We start from the raw sequence: 24,491 nt of genomic DNA on the forward strand, positions 1-24,491 counted from the left end.
GCTGTGTTAGATAAGCACGTGTGTTTGCTGCCATATAACTTGTTAACTCATGGTCATGTGTTCAGATGGTTCTCAGCCATCTTGGGCCTGTTGTTAAAAGTCACCAGGTTGTCGGTGCTCAGGCTGTGATTGGTCAGCGTGGCCCAGACGCTCTCTGCCGGCTCGGTCTTCCTTGAACCAGGCGAAGCCACACTTGTAGCTGGCGGGTGTGGGTTTGCCGGGCCACTGAATTGATACAGCCTGGGCCTGGCTTTGTCAATCTATAATACTAAACTGACATAACATTGCCTCAGTTGTTATAGTACACTCAAGGTGAACAGTGGAGGCAACACTTGTACGAGCCAGTGGGAGGTGATACTGGATTATCTCTGTATCCTCATCTTACTGTGAATCGCAGTACAATGTACGAGTATTGCTCCCTCACCTTGCGTGCCATCTTCGAAGACTCAGTTTTTCTTGTGTGTTTGTATGCTGTGCTTTTCATTGCTAGTTATTTTTTCTATAGGACTATTGTCTATGTAATCAGTTTATTTACATGAAATATTTCATTTATTATTTTGTTTCTCGGGTGATAAAGGCTGGGTGTTCAAGACCTAAATTAAAGAGTAAAAACATACTCTTGGCCTCAAATATATTTCAGGACTTTGAAGTAACGTTGAACACTCCCGTACTGTTCTGTTGGATACGGATATATGAATGTTTCATGTGGCAGAAAACAATGACTACAATGAGTTTAATGATTTGATTGGAATCCAACTCTGAGCATCTGAATTAAATGGAGTCTGGCAGTGTTAGACTAACTGTGACTATAACTATGATTCCTCTGTAACTGTGATTACGCTACTAAACAGTGAAGCTTTGACACACGGCGGTGATTCAGTCCCTCCAGGTGTCCAATGTGTAACGACTACGATTAAAGCTAAATCAGCTGGTTCCTGCAACACTCACTAAAACTGCTGAATCAGCAAATACTGATTCTACTACTCACTGCAGTTTGCATGTAGAATTTACTAAAGGATGTTTTCTACAAGCCAAAGATGGACAATTTCCCCTTTCAACAATAGTGACTTTGAGAACTACATGGAGTTATTTGTTTTTCAGGAGCTTTTTCTTTTTTCTTTTTTTTCCTACATATTAATGTGCATGATATTTTCTACAATAAAGTTTAGAAGTAATGTTCAGTTTTTCAACTGAATTGAAACTTCACAGTTTTATCCTGGAGGGACTGATGAATGTCATGGGTCTGATCGGTTCTGTGATTAAATAGATGCGACTGTTTCTGATGCTTCTTTCAGAAACTTTAAACACCCAAGTCTTGACCTGGTATTGCTCATGTGGGGGAGGAGTGGGTGTGTATGTGGGGTGGGGGTGGGATGGGGGGAGGCACGTCCAATGTCAATTTTTCATTCATGATTCATTTGTTGAACTACTTTTTTGTACACACAATAAATGTTTTACATATACACATGTGGCATCACTGGTGGTTATTGGTGCATGTTCATCCAGTCGTTTCTACACATCGGTGCTCCGAGCTTCAGTCTAAGACAAGAGCTGATGGACAGGTTGAGCCGCATAGCACGCTCAGAGCTCAGAGCAGTGATCATAGATAAACGTCAACAAACGTGTTTTTAATTAGAGCCAGGATTGAACATCAGTCTGCAGTGAAGAGTGAAATACACTGTCATATGGCCTGAGTTGAGTTAAAGGGATAGTTCAACATTTTGGCAAATTGGTTTTAGGAGTAGGTTCGATAGCTTTAATTGTCGGTGCAAGCTATTTTTAGAACGGCGGAGCAGAGCCGCGAGCTGCTCAGAGTTACGCTACGGAGACTAATGGGATTTCTCGGTTTCCCTCATCAAACTCATCAAATACACAATCCAACAACTCCAAAACGCTCTGGTGGACAAGTTGTGACCTGCACATTCACCACACTATGAGATACAGAACAGAACGTTACGAGACAGAGTTGTTTTCGAGGCAAATGCAGAGACTGCTTGCCGAAAAACTGCCCCAGACGGGAACGTGCATCAGCGGTTTTGCATGAACCAAGAAATTCCACTAGCCTCCGTAGCGTAGCTCTGAGCAGTTCTAAAAATGTCTTGCACCGACAGACTATAGGGATTATGGCAATGGGCCAATTTGCCAAAAATGTTGAACTATACCTTTAATGCTTTTGAGTCCGGTGCCTCAAATTTCAGCAGTTAACAAATCAGCTGTTTTATTTATTACCACTTTCATCAGACAGAATTATTTTCTACAATGATATAAAATGTGTAAAGCTGCAGAAAAAGCATCTGACAGAGTGGTGCTGTTCATCCTGTCACTATTGACGGGTGATCAATGGCGTACTGCTGTCACTGTTGATACCCTGTGCAGTAGAGTGACCCTCATGTGAACCTTCAACAGAAGCTTCAACTCTACTGTTTTCTGTGACAGGCTCCACTCAGAGTTTGACTCACTGAGTAAAAACACAACACACAAGTCAAATAAGACAGTGTGTTTTGTGTGACTGATATTTGGCAATATCTTAATCCTAACAAAAGAGCTATTCATGCTTTTCAAGCACAAATAAAACATATTCTAGAATAGATAACCTTTTAATTTCACATGGTCTACTGTCAAATTGAGAAATGTTGGTATGACAATATACTTTTAAGATATACTACACAGGAGTAGTCCAAAAAAGTCCAAAAAATATTAGTCACAGATTTGTTGTGTCTAGAAATTCATAACCTCGCTTTATAATTATATAAAAAAATCCTTATTTGACCAGAAATGATCAAGTCTATTTTTAAAAGAGTTCACTAACGGAGCCTGCACTACATCCTCAGGAAGCTCATTCCATACTTTTATAGCCCGAAGTGCAAAAAAATGTTTTCTTTTGTCGTAACGACACATTTTTGGTAGGAGTTTTAAGGAGTTCCCTCTTAGTTCATTCCAGAAAATTATCTCACTAAAGCTTTATATAATGGTAAAACAATTTCTTTACTTAGGTTTGTAAAAGTCTGTTTTATTATGGCCACTCTTAAATTTGCTTTTTTAAATTTTTTTTTCACAAATGCGTTTTTGAAATTCTAATTCAAGTTTTCCAAATTGATACAAATGTGTAAAGCTGCAGAGATGTGTCTACCTGTTTTATAAAACACACTCTAGTTGTGATCACTGTTCAGTTTGTTCTGGAGATCTGTTTTGCTTTGAAACAGTAATGTCTAATTTCTTTGATCTTCCTCTCAAAATCAAGTTTTCTAACCACTGTGAACCAGATTTCAAGAGTGAATACAAATGATCTTTCTGGGTATCAAGTGGTTCTTTGAGGATGTTTAGATCCAGACTCGTCATCAGCCGTCCACATCCTGTGTGAGCCAACCACAGGCATCCGTCCTCAGCATTCCTCAGAGCGCTGACTGTGTATTACTGTTAGTTTGTGTGAGATTAAAGGCTGTAGTTTTCTGTCCGTCCGTCACTGTCAGATGTTGATGTTCTTCTGTCTGTGCTATTTTGTTGATCAATAAACAGTCATTTGATTTTGGTGGTTTGTAACTGTGTTAGTTTAAATCTGTCAGAGGTTGTACACACCTGCAGGGAGATGACAGAGGAGAATCAGTGATGTGTGATACTGTCAACAGGAAGTCGTGTGCAGACGTCGACTCTCACTGCCTCTATTTTTACAGTTTCAAAATAAAATTCAGCCCCAACGACAGACTTCTGTTTGAACAGCCAGGAATTCATCTATAAAGCTCCTTGGTGTTGTTGTCAGACATTAAAGTTAAATATTTGTTTTTTTTAATTATTATTATCTTTAGATAAGTGGTTGATATGTCCTGTGGTTGCTGTCTGTAAATCACAAAGTGGCATATTAACTGTTGGAGACTCTTTTATTTTGAGAAATATTCAGCTTGTCAGGTTGCCCTGTCCTGGTTGACAGTTTGAATAAAGTTTGTTCCAGACAGTTGATGCACCAGAGTCTCTGTATTTCACAGCCTCTGTGTATGTGGAGCGTGGGAGTGAGTGATGATGTGAGTGAGCGTCAGTCTGAGTTTAACTGCTGTTCATTACAGACCCAGAAGAGACGAGTCCAGATCCTCCTCATGGAGCAGCTGGGTCCAGGTCCAGAGACCAGAAGCTGACAGAGACCATCAGTGATCGACATGAATCTTCACCTTCCTCTGAGTCTGTGTTGTGTTCAATCTGGACGGTGGATAATGTTGCACACACACATGTAGTGTTAGTCCTCCAGTCTGACTGGTGTGTGAGATGAAGTAGTAAAAAAAAGAAAGGTCAGAAAACAGAAGAGACAAAAACTGAGAAATATTCTTTTATTAAATGCATCAGGTCTTCTTGAACATGAAGTGAACTGTTCACACTGTTAATTAGCTGTCAAAACTCATTATGTTTTACCACTGTTTTATTTAATAGGCCTGTGTTCTGAAACTATCCTATGAAGTATGAACCCCACAGCACGCTTTTATAATCCTTAGTAACACTTATTGGATTGATTTTTTTTAACTTTGGTCTGAATCACAGTTGTTTAAATAAAGAAGAGTTTGGTTTTTGGTTGATTTCAAAAGGCCAGTGAAGGTGTGTTGATGCTGGCGGAGGAGGGTCTGTCTCAGCTGAGCTCAGGGGTCAGAGGTCAGAGGTCAGGGGTCATGTGGGTATGCGGCTGCGGAGGTATTCCAGCACAGCATCTGTTCCTTTGGCCACGATGGCAGCTCTGGGAGCACGGAACGGGTTTCCCTCCAGAGTGAGACACCTGAGGGCGACACAGACGTCAGCTCATGGTGTGTTCGGGATTTTTACAGTGATTAATTAAAAGTAAAAGTGAAGAAGAAAAAGTGAGGAATCAAATTGAAGTACGTGATGCAGTTTAAGAAAAAATTGGGTTAATTTCATCCAATGATCTTAACCCTCCTGTTGTCCACCTGGGTCAAGGAAGGAAGGAAGGCAGGAAGGACGAAGGGAAAGAGGGAATGAAGGACAAAGGGAAAGATGGGAGGAAAGACGGAAGGGGAAAAGGAAGGAAAGATAGATGGAGGGAGGGAACAGATTGGGTCAAAAAGGAAGGAAGGAAGGAAGGAAGGAAGGAAGGAAGGAAGGAAGGGAGGGAGGGAGGGAGGGAGGGAAAAAAGATTGTGGAAAGAAGGAAGGGGAAAAGGAAGGAAAGAAAGATAGAGGGAGGGAACAGATTCGTTCTAGGAAGGAAGAAGGGGAAGAAGGGAGGAAAGAAGGAAGGAAAGAAAGATGGAGAGTCAATTGGATCAAAAGAGGAAGGAAGAAGAAGAAAGGACGACGGGAGGGAAGGAAGGAAGGAAGGAAGGGAAAAAGGATTGTGGAAAGAAGGAAGAGAGAAAGGAAAGAAAGAAGGAAGGGTGGAGGAAGGAACAGATTGGGTCAATTTGACCCAGAAGGAAAACAGCAGTGGACATCAGTCAGAGGAGGTAGAGACTAGACAGCACCAGTGTCTCTTCTGTGTGAGAAGCAGCGTCCTACCTGAGGCTGGAGCACAGGCCCAGCTCCGGGGGAACGCTGAGCAGGTCGTTGTTGGACAGATCCAGAGTGGACAGACGCTCCAACTTCATCAGACGGCCGGGGTCCAACCCGCCCACCTGGTTGTTGCCCAGCAACACTGTCTCCAAGGATAAGTTCTGATAGAGGACTTCGGGGAAGGACTTGAACCTGTGATCAGCACAGAGACTGTGACAAAGTGCAGGAGACAGTCCAGCTGACAGATGCATTGTGGGAGTTTGTTCAGGCTGATTTCTACTGAACTGCTCAGTGATTGGTCAGCTGATTTAAGACTCACTCAGCTGCCGTGGGAACAGCTGCATTACAAAACTGTTACTAATACACTTATGGGTAAATAATTCATGAGCCTGATAAAACTTCTTGACATGTATAAATAAAGTTAAAAATCAGCACATTAAACGTGCACAGGCTGCAGCGCACAGTGATACGAAGGGAGGGAAAATAGCACCAAGTGATTGTGAGTTCTGACTTTTTCATGGACAACGGTTTTGTGATGCAAATGTATCACTCTTTTGAACACATATTGTTTTGAGAAGCAAAACGCCTTATTTTTGTGACCCAGCCAACTAGCTGTACTACGTTCTTCAACACCAAAACCTGGTTGGAACTCCGCTCACAGGACGCAGCACGGGGAAAGTCACTGTTGATGCAGCTTCAGGTAAAAGATCCGAACTATCCCTTTAATAAAGTGTCTGCGCTGGGAGACACTGACAGAGCTGAGCTGCTTGTGAGCAGATGATAACGTTTTATCCTGACCATGACTTACCGGTTGTAATTGAGGATGATGGAGCGTAGTTTAGTCAGGTTCTTCATGTCGGGTGGTAAATCACTCAGCTGGTTATTCCTGAAAGAAAAGGACCAATGGGGAGATCAGGGTCACACACAGATCTACACCGGTGGATCTCCTGCTCCTAAGACCTTTCAGAGCAGGAATGTGTAGCGTTGCTGTCTTCATCAGTTCATCACTGTGCCTTTAATCCCATAAAACCAATGACATCATACAGGTGCATCTCAATAAATTAGAAAATCATGGAAAAGTTTATTAATACATTATATAGATCCATTACGCACAGAATGAAACACGTCATGTCTTTATTTATTTAATTTCTTTTAACTGTAATTATTGTAGCTTACATTTAATGAAGACCTTAAAGGTACATTGTGTAGTAATTACTCCCATCTAGCGTTGCGGTTGTTTATCACAAGCAACTCAATCGTATTTTTCATGCTGCATTCACATGAAATTGGGCAGACGGCAGACGGACGACAGCCGCTGCACGTAACGGCATAAACAAGCCTCTATGTAAACAAGTGGTCCGTCAGCACAAGGCAAAACAATACACCTGACAATATTGTCATGGCGATGTCGTATTGTTTATGGACTCAGTAATTGGTTGGAGCTGTTTGACTTGAACTACTAGAAATGGACTTTTCCATGTTATTCTAATTTATTGAGATGCAGAAATCTGCCTCCTGTTTCATACAATGTGGCATCACCTGAGCAGGGTTCAATAAACATGTCATTTGATTTCTGTTTGTTATCCGCTGCATGTGTGTGTTATGTGATGTAAAATTCAGACTGTGTGGAACAACATGAAGAAAAGCACACAGTTTCTCAGTTGGACTGAACTGAGAAACTGTGACAAAAACTTTATTCAGTGCTGTCTGACATCTCATTCAGAATTTAAACTGATTAACTGCAGAACATTTGATTCCTGTGTAGCAGCAGAACTTTATATACAGTGTCACTATACCTACACCATATTAAAATCAATCTGTGTGTGTGTGTGTGTACCTGAGGTCGATGTGCGTCAGCTGCAGTAACTTGCAGACTTCAGAGCAGCAGGTGAGTTTGTTGAAGCCCAGGTTGATGTCTGACAGTGAGGAGTGGAACTCCACCAGTCTGCACATGGAAAACACACACACACACACACACACACACACACACACACGGTTTAGTCTGGTTTGGTTCTGGTGATATAACACTCACTCATTAAAGATGATCTACGTCGTCGTGGGAACAGGACGGAGGAACAGCAGCAGCTTCAGTCTGTACAGGAAGTCGACATCACATCCTCTTCCATCTGATCCTCATGTTATTAAACTCATGTATCAGCTTGTCCTCTTGTTTTGATAACAGTCTGTATGATGGGATGTTGTGACCATTGTAGTGGCTATTTGTCCTTGGTGTCTATAATCAAAAAACTTCAAAATTATCAAAACTATAATGAAACTAAATCAAATCAAACGGCCACTGAGACACCTAGGGAGTGAATTTACGCAGGATAAAACAAAGTCCATTGTCCAGGCAAAAAATGAAGTTTCTTAGGTTTATTCTCCATCGGCAAACAAACAAACAAAGAACAATGGGCCTTTGCCGCCTCTCTTGCCCTGGTAAAAAACCATCTGCCCTCCCAGGTGCCTAGCCCACCTGTGACTGCCAACCCCTATATGTAAACTCACCCGGTGCGCTCCAGCTACCCAGTACCTTCAAAGTAAAAGCATGGTTAAGTACCAAAATAAACGTAATCAATACTAAATATCATAAACAAACTAAAGGTGTATTCCCCAAAACTAAACCACAAAAAATAACTAAATAATAAGTGATTAAATAATACAAAAGTAACAAATAGCTCCGACACTCCGGCCCCTAATTGTGAAAAGTATAAACTCACAATTACATTAATTTCTACAAGGAGCTATTCTCTTTATCTCTCCCTAACTCTACAAAAGGGGGGGGGGGATTCTTCTGTCTTCTTCTGGAAAGCTGTAAACAAAAAAGAACAGATTGAGGACAGAGTAGTAAGGGAGAAAGAAAGAATAATGTCCATGATCCTATACTGTGGCCTCCAGGAGCAGGCAGATCTTCGTTACAGGCCGCTCCAGAACACTGGTCTTAGTTTGAAGGCACACAGAACGAACCAATCCTTTGGCATCAGACTTGGTACTCAGAACTCGGCCCATCATCCAGGATCCTCTGGGAGCTGTAGCATCAGCGATGATGACAATATCTCCTGGAGAGAAGTTTCTTCTTGGCCTCGTCCACTTTTGTCTTTCCTGCATCACAAGTAAGTACTCAGATACCCATCTTTTCCAAAAGAGTTCTGCAATGTACTGTACTTGTCTCCATCTTCTCCTTGTGTACAGATCATTCTGCTCAAAGAGTCCTGGTGGAAAGATAGGTTTTCCTTTTAGCAACAGAATATGATTGGGTGTCAGGGCCTCAAGGTCATTGGGGTCGTCAGAAACCTTTGTGATGGGTCTGTCGTTCAGTATTGCCTCCACCTCACAAAACAGCGTCTGCAGGGCCTCGTCATCCAACACCTGCTGTCTGACAACAGAAGAAAGCATGCTCTTTACTGAACGAATCAGACGTTCCCAAATACCACCTTGATGTGGAGCTGCTGGTGTATTGAAGCTCCATTTAATCCCATCTTGAATCAAAGCACCTTGAATGTTCTCATTATTCAAATCAGCAAGACTTTGCTTCAACTCCTTGTTGGCTCCAATGAAGTTTGTGCCATTATCGGACCTCATGCTTGACACAGGACCTCTTCTGCAAACAAATCTCCGCACAGCATTAATACAAGAGTGTGTATCAAGTGTGTGTGCCACCTCCAGGTGCACTGCACGACTGGTGAGGCAGGTGAACAGCACTCCATACCTTTTCACAAGGCTTCTTCCTCTTTTGACCTCCAGGGGGCCAAAATAATCCACTCCAACATCTGTAAAGGGAGCCTTGTCTGGCATGACTCTCTCCTCCGGTAAGTCTGCCATCTTCTGCTCTCCAAGTTTTCCTCTGTACCGTCTGCACACTGTACATTCTGTAATCGTCCTTCTTGCAGCAGAATTGGCATTAATGATCCAATATCTCTGTCGAAGCCTGTGCAACATGTGGTTTCTACCAGCGTGTCCTAGCTGTTGATGGATATGACGTAGAATAAGCTGGGAAACATGCAGATCTTTTGACAGGATAACAGGATGCTTGATTTCTGATGGTAATGCCAATTTATGCAGGCGACCTCCAACTCTGAGAATGCCGTCCTCCAGTATTGGATCCAGCTTGTACAGTGGGCTGTCCTTGGAGATGTTATCCAAGCCACGTGTCAGTGAGGCAATTTCACTCTCAAACTTGTACTTCTGGACAAAACAAAATATTGCCTTTTCTGCCTCATCATAATTTTCTGGGGTCAAAATCCTCCCTCGCAGTGTGGTCTTGAAGCTCTGAAGTTTCTGCTCCACAGAATTTTTAGCTTCTGTTTCCTTGTCACTCTCAGCAGCCTTAAACTCCTTTCTCTTTTGGCTCAAAAGCAAAAGAACTCTTTTAAGCTCAAGGAACCATGCAACAGATGTTTTAAGTTTCCTCCACGACGAGAAATAGTGAATGAGGCAGTCTGTGGGATCTTCTGAGTGCTTAACGATGGCATACACTGCTGGTTCTTTTTTGACCTCCGGGTCATCAGCAGGAATCACAGCTGGCTCAAAGTCAGGTACAGGCCACTCACTCTCTAACAAATACAGGAATTCTGGGCCTATAATCCATCTTCCATTTGTGAGAAGTTCCTCAGCTGTCAATCCACGTGACGCTTCGTCTGCAGGATTGATCTTCGTGCCCACATACTTCCACTGACCAACATCTGTAGCTTCTCTAATAACAGAGACTCTGTTGGCAACGAAGGTGTGGAAACGTCTAGTTTCGCTAGAGATGTACTTGAGGACGGTCGTGCTATCAGTCCAAAACATCGACCTCTTCAGCTGCCACTGCAGCTCCTTTTGCAGCATGGCATCCACTCGGACAGCGAGAACTGCTGCCGTGAGCTCCAGGCGAGGAATGGTCATTTGCTTCAGGGGAGCAACTCTGGCTTTCCCCACAAGAAATGACACATGCACTTTATCACCATCTTCCAATCTCAAGTAAGACACTGTACCATAACCAACTTGACTTGCATCAGAAAAATGATGGATTTGCGCTGTCACAGATGTTCCAAGGTCATGAGGTTTGATGCAGCGTTCAACTGTGAATGCACTCATCTTTTGAAGGTCACTCAGCCAATCAGACCATTGCTTGGAGAAAGAGGGGGAAATTTGTTCATCCCACGTCAGGTTTCTTCTACAGAGCTCCTGCAACATTAACTTGGCTGACATGGTGAAAGGAGCCAAAAATCCTAGTGGATCATACAGCGAGCTCACCACAGACAAAATTCCTCTCCTGGTCTGCTGCCGTTCCTGCACTGAAGTCCTGAACATGAACTTATCGGACTCGACACACCATTTCAGTCCGAGTGCTCTTTCGACGGGAAGCTGGTCTGTGTCCAAATCCAGTTCTTTCATCTCTGTTGCTCTGATGTCACTTGGGATTGACATCAACACAGACCGGCTGTTCGTTACCCATTTTTGAAGACTGAATCCACCTTTGTGACAGAGTGCAGTTAAGTCTTTCACCAGTTGCATGGCATCTCCCTCCGAGGCTGTGGACTTTAGGCAGTCATCTACATAAAAATTATGGTTGACTGTGCTGATTACTTCAGGGGGAAAATCAGATGCATTATCCTCTGCAGTTCTTCTCAAGGCATAATTAGCGCAACTTGGGGATGATACAGCTCCAAACAAATGTACCCTCATGCGATATTCTGCTGGTTGTTGGTCAGTGTTGCCCTGGGGCCACCACAGGAATCTGAGGAAATCAACATGCTTATCAGGTACCTGCACTTGATGAAACATAGCATGGATGTCTGCCATGATTGCAACAGACTCCTTCCTGAACCGAATGAGGACTCCAATCAGAGAGTTGGTTAAGTCTGGTCCCTGCAACAGCTGCTGGTTCAGTGAAGTTCCTTTATATATTGCACCACAGTCAAATACAACTCTTAATTTTCCTTTGGTAGGGTGATGTACTCCGTGATGGGGGATGTACCACACTTTTCCATCATGTTGTTCCAGCTGTTCAGTGGGTACCATCTCAGCATAACCTTGATCCAACATGTCACTGAGAAATGAAGTGTACTCCTCCTTGTACTTGACATCTCTCTCAAATTTCCTCTTCAGGCCTTGAAGCCGCTGCTCTGCCACACAGCGATTATTTGGTAAGGCAGGATCTTCTTCTCTGAAAGGTAAGTCAATACAATAATGTCCACTTTTCAGTTCTGTTGTACTTTGCACAGTCTTCATGAATTTAATGTCCTCTCTTGACATTTCCAACCGTTCCACTGATGTCTTTTCACTGAAATCGTGGTTATATTGACTGATGAGCATCTCTTCCAGATGTTCCACAGAGATTCGATTAGTCGTGACGACAGCACAGCCCGTCTTGACTCCACTGCTGTTTCCACTGCGCAGTGGTCCATTTATTACCCAGCCAACTCTGGTTCTGACTGCGTATGGTCCCTCACTCTGGCTGTTAATCAGCTCCCAGGGTTCCATCACTTTAGGAGCGTCTGTCCCAATGAGCAGATCAACCTCTGCATCCAGATGATGAAGTTTTATGTTCCTCAGATAAGACCATTTTGCAATATCCTCTTGCTGTGGGATGTTCAGTCTTGACACTGGCATAGTCTCTTGAGTCATAACACTTGGTAACTCAATAAAATCATCCACGTCCATGCCAGACACTTCCACACCAGACAATACAGTCGTACTCACAATTTTCCTCTGACCCATGGTTCTCAATAAAATGTTGGCTGGTTTGCCTCTCAAACCCAGTCTCCTTGCCAGACTGACAGTGCAGAATGTACCTGAACTCCCAGGATCCAAAAAAGCGTAAGTCTGCACGACCTCATCACTCATCTGGCATTTAACCTGTACTGCAACAATAGAGAAGACAGCATCATCCTCTTCACCGGCCCCTATAGCTCCACATGTCTGAGAAGGTCCCGGTGAAACACTCGGTGGAGAGCTCACAGCTTGTGTGTCCTTTAAGGATGTACCTTTATCCCTTTCTTGAATGTGAAGGACTGATGGATGCTTCTGGTTACACACAATACAGACCAAACGACTCCTGCAGTCTTTGCTTCTGTGACCAACTCTCAGGCAACCAAAACAAATTCCATTTTCCTGTATGAAAAGTATCTTGTCCCGATGCATCTTCAACTTGAACTGTGAGCATTTATCCAGAGAGTGACTGTTAAGTTTGCAAAATAAACAGCATTTGAGATAACTTTGGGCAGAGGAAGACTTGATGTTACTGTCCATGTATGTTTTGTTGCTTTCCTTCACAGCAGAGACACTGGTGGCAAAAGTGCTTCCATTTCTCCTTTGCTTTGTGTGAATGACATTGGAGGCTTTGCTACGGCTGACAGGTGACAGATCTTGAATATTGCCAAAAAGTGGGTCAGAGAGTATTTTAACTTGTTTTTCCACAAATGTCACAAGGTCAGTGAACATTACTCTGCATCCATTTTGCTCCTGCAAATCACATGCAACACTCCTCCACTTCTCCCGTAGCTTGTAAGGAAGCTTCATCACAATAATTTTGAGATTGGAGGGCATGTCCAACTCCTTCATGTACATTATCTGCTGTGTCAAATTGGAGCAACCTCGAAGAAACAGGGAAAAAGATTGCAGTGCTGGTACATCCTCTGTTTTAATGGGGGGCCAGTTCAGAATTTTTTCCATGTAAGCAGAAGCGATTTTATGTTCATTGCCAAAATGCTCCATCAGTAGGAATTTGGCCCTCTGATAACCCACACTTGGGGGTAGATGCTGACAGCTCCTGACAAGGTCTCTTGGCTGCCCCCTGGTGTACTGTTCCAAAAATGACAGGCAATCACTGGCATTGTTAGTTTTTCCTTCTACACAGTTTTCAAAGGATCTCATAAAGGATTTAAACTGAAGAGGGTCGCCATCAAACACAGGGATATTTCTTACTGGCAAAGCAGATGCTAAATTTTGCTGAACCAACAATGCAGTGATGTCATTCTGCCTTTGCATAATGTCCATAATATCATTGCAGGGGTTATTATTGCGGGGTAGATTCAGAGTATTAGGAACCATTCGTGTTGTGTGAGTTTGACTCATTACTGGGCCAGTGTCAGTTTGTGTCGTTGCTGCTCGTCCGGGCCTGACGTTCACTTGGGTGTTAGTTATTAGTGATGGTCTGACGTCAGTTTGTGTTATTGCCGCATGTACAGGTGTGACAGTGACAACCTGAGCCTCCATGTGAGCAATGTTATTTGCAGCATCTGTTTGTGGAACAAAATCATCCGCGTGGAGATTCAGTGGGCGTGTTCCTTGAGCACCAGTTCAGTTCCTGTCAAAATATGAGTTAATTGCGTTCGATCCTTTAGAGCCACATTTTGAATTGATTTCCAACACATTCAGTTTTGCATTAGCGGCCGCAAGTTCCGTTTCCAGAGCGAACAGTTCCTTTTCCTTTCTGAGTTTTTCCTCTTTTGCTTCCAATGCGTGTTTTCTTTCTAATGCAGCCATGCGCTCCATAAGTGCCGCTTTGTCGGCTTCTGTCTTTATTCTTGCAGATGATGTTGATGATGCTTTAGATAACCTAGAGTGCGCTCTGGAACGCTTCTCCTCTTGACATGAAACATTTGAAACACTGTCTTCGGGGTTAATGTCATCAGAAGCCACACTTAAGTTACCAGGAGGTGGCTCAGCATCATTTGATTGCACATATGGATAGCCAGCATCAGATAACCAACATTTTACCTTTTCAATGGAATTCGAAAACCCAGATCCTTTTGCATGAAAATATATATTTTGCCGTTCAACTTCATCCTCAGGCAAATTCAGATTCAGAATGGCTTCGTGCATGTCTTTGGCTTCCTCGAAGCATTTAATGCATTTACTCAGCTCGGCTTGCACTGAGTTCACATTGTCAGTGGATACCATCAAATCACACATTTTATCGATGCTCCTTTTTACATGCTTGCATTTCAAAGACCTTTTTTCTTGACACGTCTTTAAATAAAATGTTAGACCCTTTGAGGTAAACTTGACACTCCTTTTTGAGAGCACGGACACAGAGTCATTTGCTTTGGCTGCAGCCTCAGACATTTTTCCACATCAAGTCCTTTTCAATCCTTTAATTTCCACACTTTAGTTTGAAATACTCATAACACACAGGGATATTGTTTGTGACACACGGCTCCGCATCAGAGACTTTTATGAATGAGAGTAGGCGTGGCTTACCAGGAGATAGTAGAATTGCGCGGCACGCGCGCTTCATCCAAACTTCCAAAGATCCCAATAAACATCCAGTGCAAAGAAACGATGATTCAAACACTCCAATAGTGATGCCGTTTTCCAATACAGCCTCCTCGTAATTCTTTGCTCACCGATGCTGTTGAGTAGTTTCGTGTGATGTCCGTCGGCCAGTAACTCCAAACCCGCACGTTTTCCAATCCTCTTTCACAAATCATCAATCCAATATCCAAGCTGTCAGAGATTTCATCCGCCAAATCTTCACTTTAGGGTGGGTTTTTTACTTTATGTAGTGGCTATTTGTCCTTGGTGTCTATAATCAAAAAACTTCAAAATTATCAAAACTATAATGAAACTAAATCAAATCAAACGGCCACTGAGACACCTAGGGAGTGAATTTACGCAGGATAAAACAAAGTCCATTGTCCAGGCAAAAAATGAAGTTTCTTAGGTTTATTCTCCATCGGCAAACAAACAAACAAAGAACAATGGGCCTTTGCCGCCTCTCTTGCCCTGGTAAAAAACCATCTGCCCTCCCAGGTGCCTAGCCCACCTGTGACTGCCAACCCCTATATGTAAACTCACCCGGTGCGCTCCAGCTACCCAGTACCTTCAAAGTAAAAGCATGGTTAAGTACCAAAATAAACGTAATCAATACTAAATATCATAAACAAACTAAAGGTGTATTCCCCAAAACTAAACCACAAAAAATAACTAAATAATAAGTGATTAAATAATACAAAAGTAACAAATAGCTCCGACAACCATCATGATGATTCCACCTCCACATTACTACACTGTTTCATGAGAACATTTAGACTGTGCTGTAGAGCAGGAATCACATCAGCCTGCAGTTCATTCATCCACCCACATCGTTGGAGCTGCCTGTTAAAGAGTCTCCATGACAACCAAGGGTTAAAAATCATCAACATCCTGGGGCGTCGTGTGGCGCAGTGGGTTGAGCAGGTGCCCCATATGTGGCTATGAGGCTACAGTCCTCGCTGCAGTCAGCCCCTGTTTGAATCCCGCATCAGGCGGCCCTTTACTACTGTACATGTCACCCCCCCCTCTCTCTGTCTCTCTCAACTGTGCGATCAAATAAAGGCAAAAAACTTTAAAATGATCAACATCCAATGATGTTTGACACACAACGAGTAGTGATCAATCAACACCATGACTGAGTGTTTCAACCCGTTTTCACTGCAGTGAACCAACGACAGTCATTCAGGGCATCAGCATGAAGAGAGACTGTTGTGCTGCTCTCTGATCCTGGTCTCAACTAGAGCACTGGAAAAGAAAGTAACGACACGCATTGGTCCAATGGAAGCGCCTCCTGATGGCGGAATATGGGTATTGCAAAAGCGCCCAAGAACTGACATCTCTGCATCGTTGGAGAATGAGCAAGTGTGGTATTTTCAATAATTTAAGGACATTTATAGATCACCCACGTTAATAGCATCATTGAGGATCCTTTACAGATAAACATAACACATAGGCGAGTTAAAAAAAAAAAAAGTTGTCTACATTGTTTCAATCTAAATTTTGTAATAAAAAAATTATAAGTATAATTTGATATGACCAAGACACCTAAAAACAAAAACGTTTTCATCAATTTACAAGCAAGTGGGCAACACACATACATTAGAGTGAATGAGTTTTCTGGGCGCTTTTGCAATACCAATATCCTGCCACTCGGGGCGCAAAACACTTACCACGGGAGTCAATGGTGGTGTCGTTACTTTCTTTTCCAGTGCTCTAGTCCCAACAGACTCCTCATCTGAGTCGACCACGTCCTCTGTCCCTCAGTGATGATGTCAGCAGGACAACGGTGTAGGTGTGTGTGTGTGTGTGTACTTTGTGTGTGTACCTGGGAGGTATGGTGGTCAGCTGGTTCTTGCTGAAGTTAACAGTGGTGACACCCTGATCTGCTGCAGCATCGAACACCTCATCTGGAATAACAGCTGCCTGCTTCTCACTGAACACACACACAGCACAGAGAAGTGATTATTATGGGTGAACTGAGAAAAGGTCATAAAAAAATAAAGTTAAAGTTTTTGCTTTGGTTGAATAATGTGACTAAGTTCTGCTGTGAGCATTAAAAATAAACTCAGTCAACTACAACATTTGTAAATGATCACAAACATGAGGCAGCACCAACTGTGACAGTTCATTTGTAAAGTTTCTGACCTCTGACCTCTGCTGATCCTTAATTCTGTGTGTGACACACAGATGTGGTTGACTGACCTGAACACCAGGGACTTTAGAGTTTTAATGTTGTGCACGTTGATGCTGGCCTGGCTGGGTAACGTCATGGCTGTATCTCCTTCATCTGCTTTCTCAGGCTCCTCTGCAAACACACACACAGAAAGGTTAGTAGCTCCAATTCATAAAGTTGGGCTAAGTTCTAAAGATGGAAGCTTTAAAAGCTCTGTTTAAGTCTTTATGTAATGTGTGAGGAGCAACATGTCACCACCAATTAAAAATGTCTTTATTCAGAAACACTCTGCTTTACTTCAGTGTTTCCCATCTAAGTGGTTATGATAGACAGAGGCGATGTGGACAGTGATGTGGAACAGTCCAGTTGTTTTGTAATGATTCATAATCATACTGTTGTATTTTATGTTTCTAGTGTAACTGATGCCACTAAACGCTCATTTTAAGTTTTATTTGCAAAGATACAGTGTACAGAAAGTCAATTTACCCCGCGGTTTTATGATAAACATTATTTCAGCAATCAGGGATTATTCACTACTGGTCCAAGCTAACTCATATGACTTTAAAGATGCTACTACAGGACTGGTCAAGAGTTTGATGGACAAAATGTTTCTAGTGAAGAGTGAACTTTACCTTTAATTCTTCCTCTTAAATACTTCAGGAGCTCATTGGTTCCTTTCTGTGATGAGGAGACAAGACGAGCGTCAGTGTCGCTGTAACATGAGTGTGAATGTCTCTTCTTCTGACTCAATGTTTTGAGGGTTTAACCTAAAAACATGTCACTGACATTTCATTCATTCAGAACCATGATTGAACCTTTTAACTTTAACATTAACATGCACTATTTTCTTGTCTGGTCTCTGTCCACCAATGTGCAGAGTAGAACAGGACTGTTGAGTCATACGGTCAGAAAATCTCCATGACCCCATCAAGTTTCCATTTATTCATTTGAACGAAACAAAGTCAATGACAAACAGACAGATGTGTTGAATCTTGAATGATTCAGGGCTAAAACGTTTCTAGACAGATGTCACTGTGACACAGAGGAGTCCAGTCTGAACTCATCTCTCCCTGTCACTGAGGAAGAACAGATGAGAAGCAGTGCCAAGTTCACCAGCTATTCTCATACTAGTATAGTGTTTATCATGTATTATTAATTCACATCCATTAGTCAGTCTGCTCTGCCTTACTGAGGCTGTTCTGTATCAGTGTGTCACCTACAGTGAGCAGGTCTCTCCTGATTCCTCGCAGAGGGTTTCCCTCCAGCAGGAGAACCTTCAGGTTGGGCAGCAGGCCCAGAGACGCTGGGAGACTGACAGAGACAGAGTTCAAAACGCTGTTAGCTGAAACCAGAGGAGCATCTTATGTTATATCAATATTTGCTTCTGAAATGAAAGAGTTCCTGAGTCATCCAATCAGATTTCTTTGTTGTCTCTAGTAAGAGAAAGGGTCAGCTGACTGTAGGGCTGCCACGATTAGCGGACTAGTCACGATTATGTCGACTAGTAAAATCGTCGGCAACTAATTTAATAGTCGACATGTGATTTTTTTGTTTTTTTAAACTTTGTTTTTCTCTCAAAACTGCTGCAGCACAGTCCACTGCCATCTGCCGTCTGCATGCACCTCAAACTCCCCACACTGAACACAAATTGCACTTTTGTTATATTTGAGTGAGACCAAAACTTTATTATTGTGAATAATTCCTTAGTTTCAGGTGCCTACCTCAGTTGATTTAAATGTAGCTATGTTTGATGCCAGAGACAAATGAAGGAAAGAAAAACCTAAAAAACCTTACTGTAAGTATTTATTTTGGTGTTGTTTAGGCCAGTGCCTTATCCTTATTTTACTCAACTGATTGCACTTTATGCTACAGTTAAAGAATTGTTTGTTGCTACAAGCTGCATATTTTATTAAAGGTTTAATGAATTATCATCTTAATTGTCTTTATTTTTAGTTGGTCCGATTAGCCGACTAATTGAAAAAAATAATCGATGATTAGTCAACTATCAAAATAATCGTTTGTGGCAGCCCTAGCTGACTGACACCCCCATTGGTTAGGACTTCATAACCCTGACCCAGGCCTGAAGCTAGAGCCACCAGTTTGTGTAGAAAGTGGTGAATGAACTGACCGATCACATTTTGATATAAAGTGGGTGTTGAGTTCAAGGCCTAGCTGTGGAGTGATCAAGGTGGTGGTGGTGAGGAACCTACGTGCTGATGTCATTGTTGGTGAGGTCGAGGCGTGTGAGCGTGCTCAGCAGGGTGATCTGTTCAGGGAGGCTTTTGATCTTGTTGTCTCTGAGCTCCAGGAGAGAGATGGCAGCCAGGCAGGACAGCTGATCTGAGTTCAGCTGCTCCACCTGGTTGTTCCCCACATACAGCTCCTACACACACACACACACACGGACACATCATTTAGATGAAAGTTTTGACAAAATAGAGACATTTCTTCACTCTCTATGTTAATGATTAGTGAATATCAGTATCATTGATTAATTATTGACAGGCTTGTGACCTTGTGCTGGTCTTCCTCTGCCACCGAGACCATTCATGTGATCGTATACATTGACCTTTGACCACTAAAGTCTAATCAGTTCATCCTCCAGTTCAAGTGTTTGTGACAAATTGAAGAAGCTGTCAAGGTGTCACTGAGGCTCTTTACACTACAGGCCTTGATGCCCAGCTCTGATTTGTTGCCTCCTGTATATCCCATTTTTCTGACTGTATATTTACATCTTCTATCAGAAGTGACCTCTATCTGGTATCTGCATTTACAACTGCTTTGCCTGCATGAAACAACCCGCTGAAGAGGAAATAAACTAGTTAACATGGAGTGGACTCTGGATCCCATAAATCCTCAAACCAGCCCATCTGGCACTAACATCATGACACAGTCGAACTCTGACAGACCTGTATCTGCTGGATTTGGAATGCTGTAGCACGATTTTTTATGTTTACGTTTCCATGGTTTCTGTAGTCGAGGTAAATGCATGATTTTTTTTTTTTCCTCAATGAAAATCTGTAAAACGCATGGATCATCACACCAGCTTTTAACAATGGATATCACACAAATTGAAATCCATGTTAAAAGCCAACGTTAATAGATCCATGCGTTTACCGCAACTATGACAACGACTGAAAACCATGGAAACGTAAACGTACAATTCCACCGGAAATGTAAAACCGGCTTCTGGTTTTGACCGTAGATGACGTTCGGAAACTTGTGGATAATCACATGAATAAAAAAAGATGTACAAGTGTTCAAAACAATACAAGTACACAGTGGGTGTGTCTCCATCAGCGTTATTCACACCACAGACGACTCTGACACGTGGAAAAACTCCAATGTTGCTATGGTTACCTTGAGCGCAGGTGCGGGGAGCTGTGGGAGGAGGCGGAGCTTGTTGTGTCTGAGGTAGAGCTGCTCCAGCGCCAGCATCCCTGATAGGCTGGCAGGAATGTCAGTCAGCTGGTTTTTGCTGCAGTCCAGGATCTTAACACCTGTCAGACAGAAGCCAGATCAACTGAAATCACACCACACCACAGGAGCTGTGACAATTAATCTATTATTGAACAATAATAACTATTTTGATAATTGAATAATCGGTTTGAGTAGTTTTTGAAGAAAAAAAAAGTCAAAATTCTCTGATTTCAGCTTCTTAAATGTGAATATTTCTGGTTTCTTTGTCCCTTTATGACAATATACTCAGTATCTCTTTGGTTTGTGGACAAAACAAGAGATCTGAGGATGTCATCTTGTGGTTTGGGAAACACTGATTGACATTTTTCAACATTTTTTAACATTTTATTGACCAAACAACTATGCGATTAATTATTGAAATAATCGACATATTAATCGATAATGAAAATAATTGTTAGTTGCAGCCCTAGATCAGACACACTGTCCCAACTGGTTTGTTTCACGCATACCCAAAGTCTTAGGCTGCATTCAGAGCCCTACATGAAAAAATGCAGTCGCCTCATTTATCTGAAAGGACGCGGTGCACTGAGGCAGCTGGGGGCCGACGCAGAGGGATCTAGGAAACAATGCAGGGCCGTGGGGCAGAATCTGGCTCAACCTTAATTGTGACATCATCCAGCAAGGTGCTGCACTGGCCAATCAAAAAGCTGTGAGAGCAAAGACGTTAGATCGTCTGTCTGAGCCCAGGTCAGAGGAAAGTTGGTGTAGGGACTGAGGGGTAAGATGATGTGTGTTAACACAACCTTAAACCACAGCCCACTGTGACTAATCCTAACGCATTATAAGGTTACGACAAAGTTGCCTCCTCTGTGTTGTGCTTCTCAAGATCTCATCTGAGACGCTGTGTGGCAGGCGCCCCATATGCAGAGGCTATAGTCCTCGCTGCAGTCGGCCCCGGTTCAAATCCCGCATCTTGGCTCTTTTCTACACGTCATCCCCCCTCTCTCTACCTCCCCATTTCCTGTTTCTCTCAACTGTCATATCAAATAAAGGCAAAAAATGCCCCAAAAATATACTTTAAAAAAAGAAAAAGATTTCTGTCATCAAAACTACTGAGAATTGTAGTTTTAAACTTTAAAAGTGTTGGATTTAAATCAGGCTCGGAGCCATAAAAACAGTTAATGGGACAGGCCAGGCCTGGGAAAGACTGTCAACAGCTTTGGACCAGATCAGGTCAGGCTGGGGGCTCAAGGCAGGGGCTGCAGAGTGCCGAGTATGAAATGAAGCTGATGGAAGGAAATCTATGTTTGACTTATTTTATCAGGAGAACATGTGGGAGTTCTGACTTTACATTAAGTTAGTAGTAAGTAAAAGCAGCAGATGGTAGTAACTGATAACACATAGAAACAAACATCTGTAACCTCTGTTCCACGGCCTGTGAAGAAGCAGCAGAGCCGACACGGTCAGGGGGTCTTACCTGTGAGCTGGGCCAGACTCTCAGGCAGACAGCTGAGCTGGTTGTCACTCAGGTTCAGCTTCTGCAGGCCGGAGAGTCGGCCCAGGCTGGAGGGCAGGTCCTTCAGCTGGTTGTTGGACGCGTCCTTCAACCAATCAAAAACACACAGGACACCGTCAGACACCCCACACAGCAAAGTACACAGTATCTGGTGAGAGAGGCCGAGTCCGTTACCAGCTCAGTCAGGTTCTGCAGCTGGCCCAGCCCCTCCGGCAGACTCTGCAGCTGGTTCTGCTGGACTGTGAGGACACGGAGGTTCTGCAGAGAGCAGAGCTCCACTGGCAGCGTGGACAGCTGGTTGTGACTGGACACATGGGAAACAGACACAACTTAGATTTACGTTCATAATTCAAATAATATATTTTTTTTTTTTTCATTCACTAGTTCCGCTCTTGATTTGCTGTCAGATTTTAATTGTAAATCTGAAATCGATGCATATAGTTTTCAGGCTGTCTGACAGTCTGTCTGTCCTGTTCTCCTGGACACCATGTCTCAGTAAACCTTGAAGAATCTTCTTCAGGTTGACTTATGAATGAACTGATTAGATTTGTGTGGTCGAGGGTAAAATTTATGGTCAGTCACCTCACGAGACACCGTCTTTAGATTTGTAAATGTAATAAAAACTCCTCCGCTTTTCAGTTTTTGCAAAAATGTCCACCTGTCCTCAAACATGAACTGATTAGATGTGATCAAAGGTCAAAGGTCAAGGTGGGTCAGTACCTGAGTCGCAGTTGCTGGAGTTCCTGTAGTTCTCCCAAAGCACCAGGTAAACTCTTCAGCTGGTTGTCATGGAGCTGCCAGAGCAAATTAACAGATCAGATAGATGTCAAAAAAAAAGAAGTTAAAATCAAAACTAAAACGTCCATAACCCCAAGAGATGCTGTGTGTATGAGTGAGTGGGTCACTGATGAGATTCTGGTGTGGTGTTAGAAAGTGAATCAGTTTGCCTGGGATCATGAGGAACCTGTACTGCTGGTCCTTACATCCAGGGTGGTGAGTCCGGGCAGTAAGCTAATGTCATCAGAGAGCTGAGTGAGCTGATTGGATGAGAGCAGTAGTTTGGTGAGGTCAGTCTGCTCCCACCAGCGATCTGAAGCTCCGAAGGCCACGTCCTGCTTGGCCTCCTCAGGCGTGTCCACGTTCAAACGGTACACGTTCTGAGGGACTGAGACAGATGTTAATATGAGGAAGCTGTTACACATGTGTTTGAATGGTTAAATGAAGAGTTAGGATTGTTTGCTTTTATGTTAATATCACAAGGCTGCTTTAGCTGCCTCATTATCTTGAACACTAAACAGTGTTTGACGCCCTAACAGCTTAAAAACGAGATATATTGGAAGTTCATAACAGATATGAAATAGATTTATTGGTTACAAACATCTATCCATTTTTTCCTTCAGTTTATCAGATAATGTCAGACAATAGAAGCAGAGAGATGTAGACATTGTTACATCTAATAAGAATGCAACAGATGCCTACATGTTTTGATAAGGAGGCAGCTAAAATGATATTTAGGCTTTAGTTAGCCTGGGATCATGAGACTGGATGAAAACATCTCACACTCTGCACAATTCAAACCTGACAAATCATGTTGTCTATAAGGCTGTGGCTGTGGCTTTCTGTATTCTATATGCTGCCATTCAAACAGCATAACATGTAGGCTATTGTACAGAAGTTTCATAACAAAAGTAGGCTATAGTTATGGTGAGTATAGGCAACACTATACTATGATTTGAGATAACTTTACATAACAATCCCATGAGTAGGAAGACCGTTATTATCCTACGGTGATGGATGATCTTACTAACACCCTACTGCTTCCTTCAGACTGACCCTGTGATCTTACTGTACAGTCTCTGGAGGAGCAGCAGCAGCAGCAGCAGCATGCTAGCTGATCACTGATCAGTGGACCCCTTACCTTCGGTCAGCCCCCGGCCGGACAGGTTGAGCTGCCCGCTCTTCCGGGCCGCCTTCAGCAGACCGTCCGGGACCGTGGGCTCGGTCTTCGCCGTCCTGAACCCCGCCAGAGAGTCCACGGTCCCCGCCTTTCTGAAGCGAGACATGGTCGCCCTGTTTGCGGTAACGAGAGGAGTGTCACTCGCTGCCCAGCTGCTCTGCTGCGTGTTTACCTCCACACCCAAACTGTCGCCTCCCGCCCGCCGGCAGCCTCTTCCGCCTGAGACCCTTCAGAGTAAAGGCCTGGCCCTGACCAACTTCACCAAATACCTGCTACAGATGTGAAATATTCCTTTACTTGTTTTAGAAAAAACACACAAACCCGTGAAATCTGTTACCCGCCTATACTGACGGTGGCAGAATAAAAATATCTATTCGCCTGATTTTATTCTGAAGGTTTGCACATTATACGACGTAATGTAGGTCTACCTGGACATTACTGTGGGCCTATTACTTTTAAAAATTAATCTTTTGATTCTTTTTTCTATACATAATTCAAATAAATCTAATCAATTCAATTTTAAATTAATAAAAAATTACAATTACAGAAAATATTGAAATTTAACTAAAATGCCAATCATTATTATGTGAGGGTACCAAGCTACAACGTTTAATCATGGCTAATTAATTGAATCTACCACAGGTGCACTTTAATCAAGGCTCAGAAACATCTTACAGGTGATCTTTGTACAGTGAGTCAAACTA

The 24,491-nt window shown here is 42.8% G+C and overlaps 1 protein-coding gene across 1 annotated transcript; it reads right to left on the minus strand.

Moving 5' to 3' along the window:
- Positions 1-3,531: 3,531 nt before the first annotated feature.
- lrrc40 (leucine rich repeat containing 40) lies at positions 3,532-23,996 on the minus strand. Its single transcript, XM_085773363.1, has 15 exons — positions 23,749-23,996; positions 22,814-22,995; positions 22,551-22,624; positions 22,005-22,134; positions 21,792-21,915; positions 20,255-20,394; positions 19,105-19,277; positions 18,115-18,205; positions 17,527-17,572; positions 16,924-17,026; positions 16,547-16,654; positions 7,322-7,429; positions 6,293-6,370; positions 5,491-5,676; positions 3,532-4,753 (listed from the first exon to the last, which is right to left on the minus strand). The coding sequence occupies exons 1-15, from the start codon at positions 23,891-23,893 to the stop codon at positions 4,648-4,650; spliced, it is 1,794 nt and encodes a 597-aa protein (XP_085629489.1). The 5' UTR covers positions 23,894-23,996; the 3' UTR covers positions 3,532-4,647.
- Between the last annotated feature and the right edge of the window lie 495 nt (positions 23,997-24,491).

Source organism: Trachurus japonicus, chromosome 4 (assembly GCF_045865225.1).
Source record: "Trachurus japonicus isolate A0001 chromosome 4, Traja_1.0".
Taxonomy (NCBI): Eukaryota; Metazoa; Chordata; class Actinopteri; order Carangiformes; family Carangidae; genus Trachurus; species Trachurus japonicus.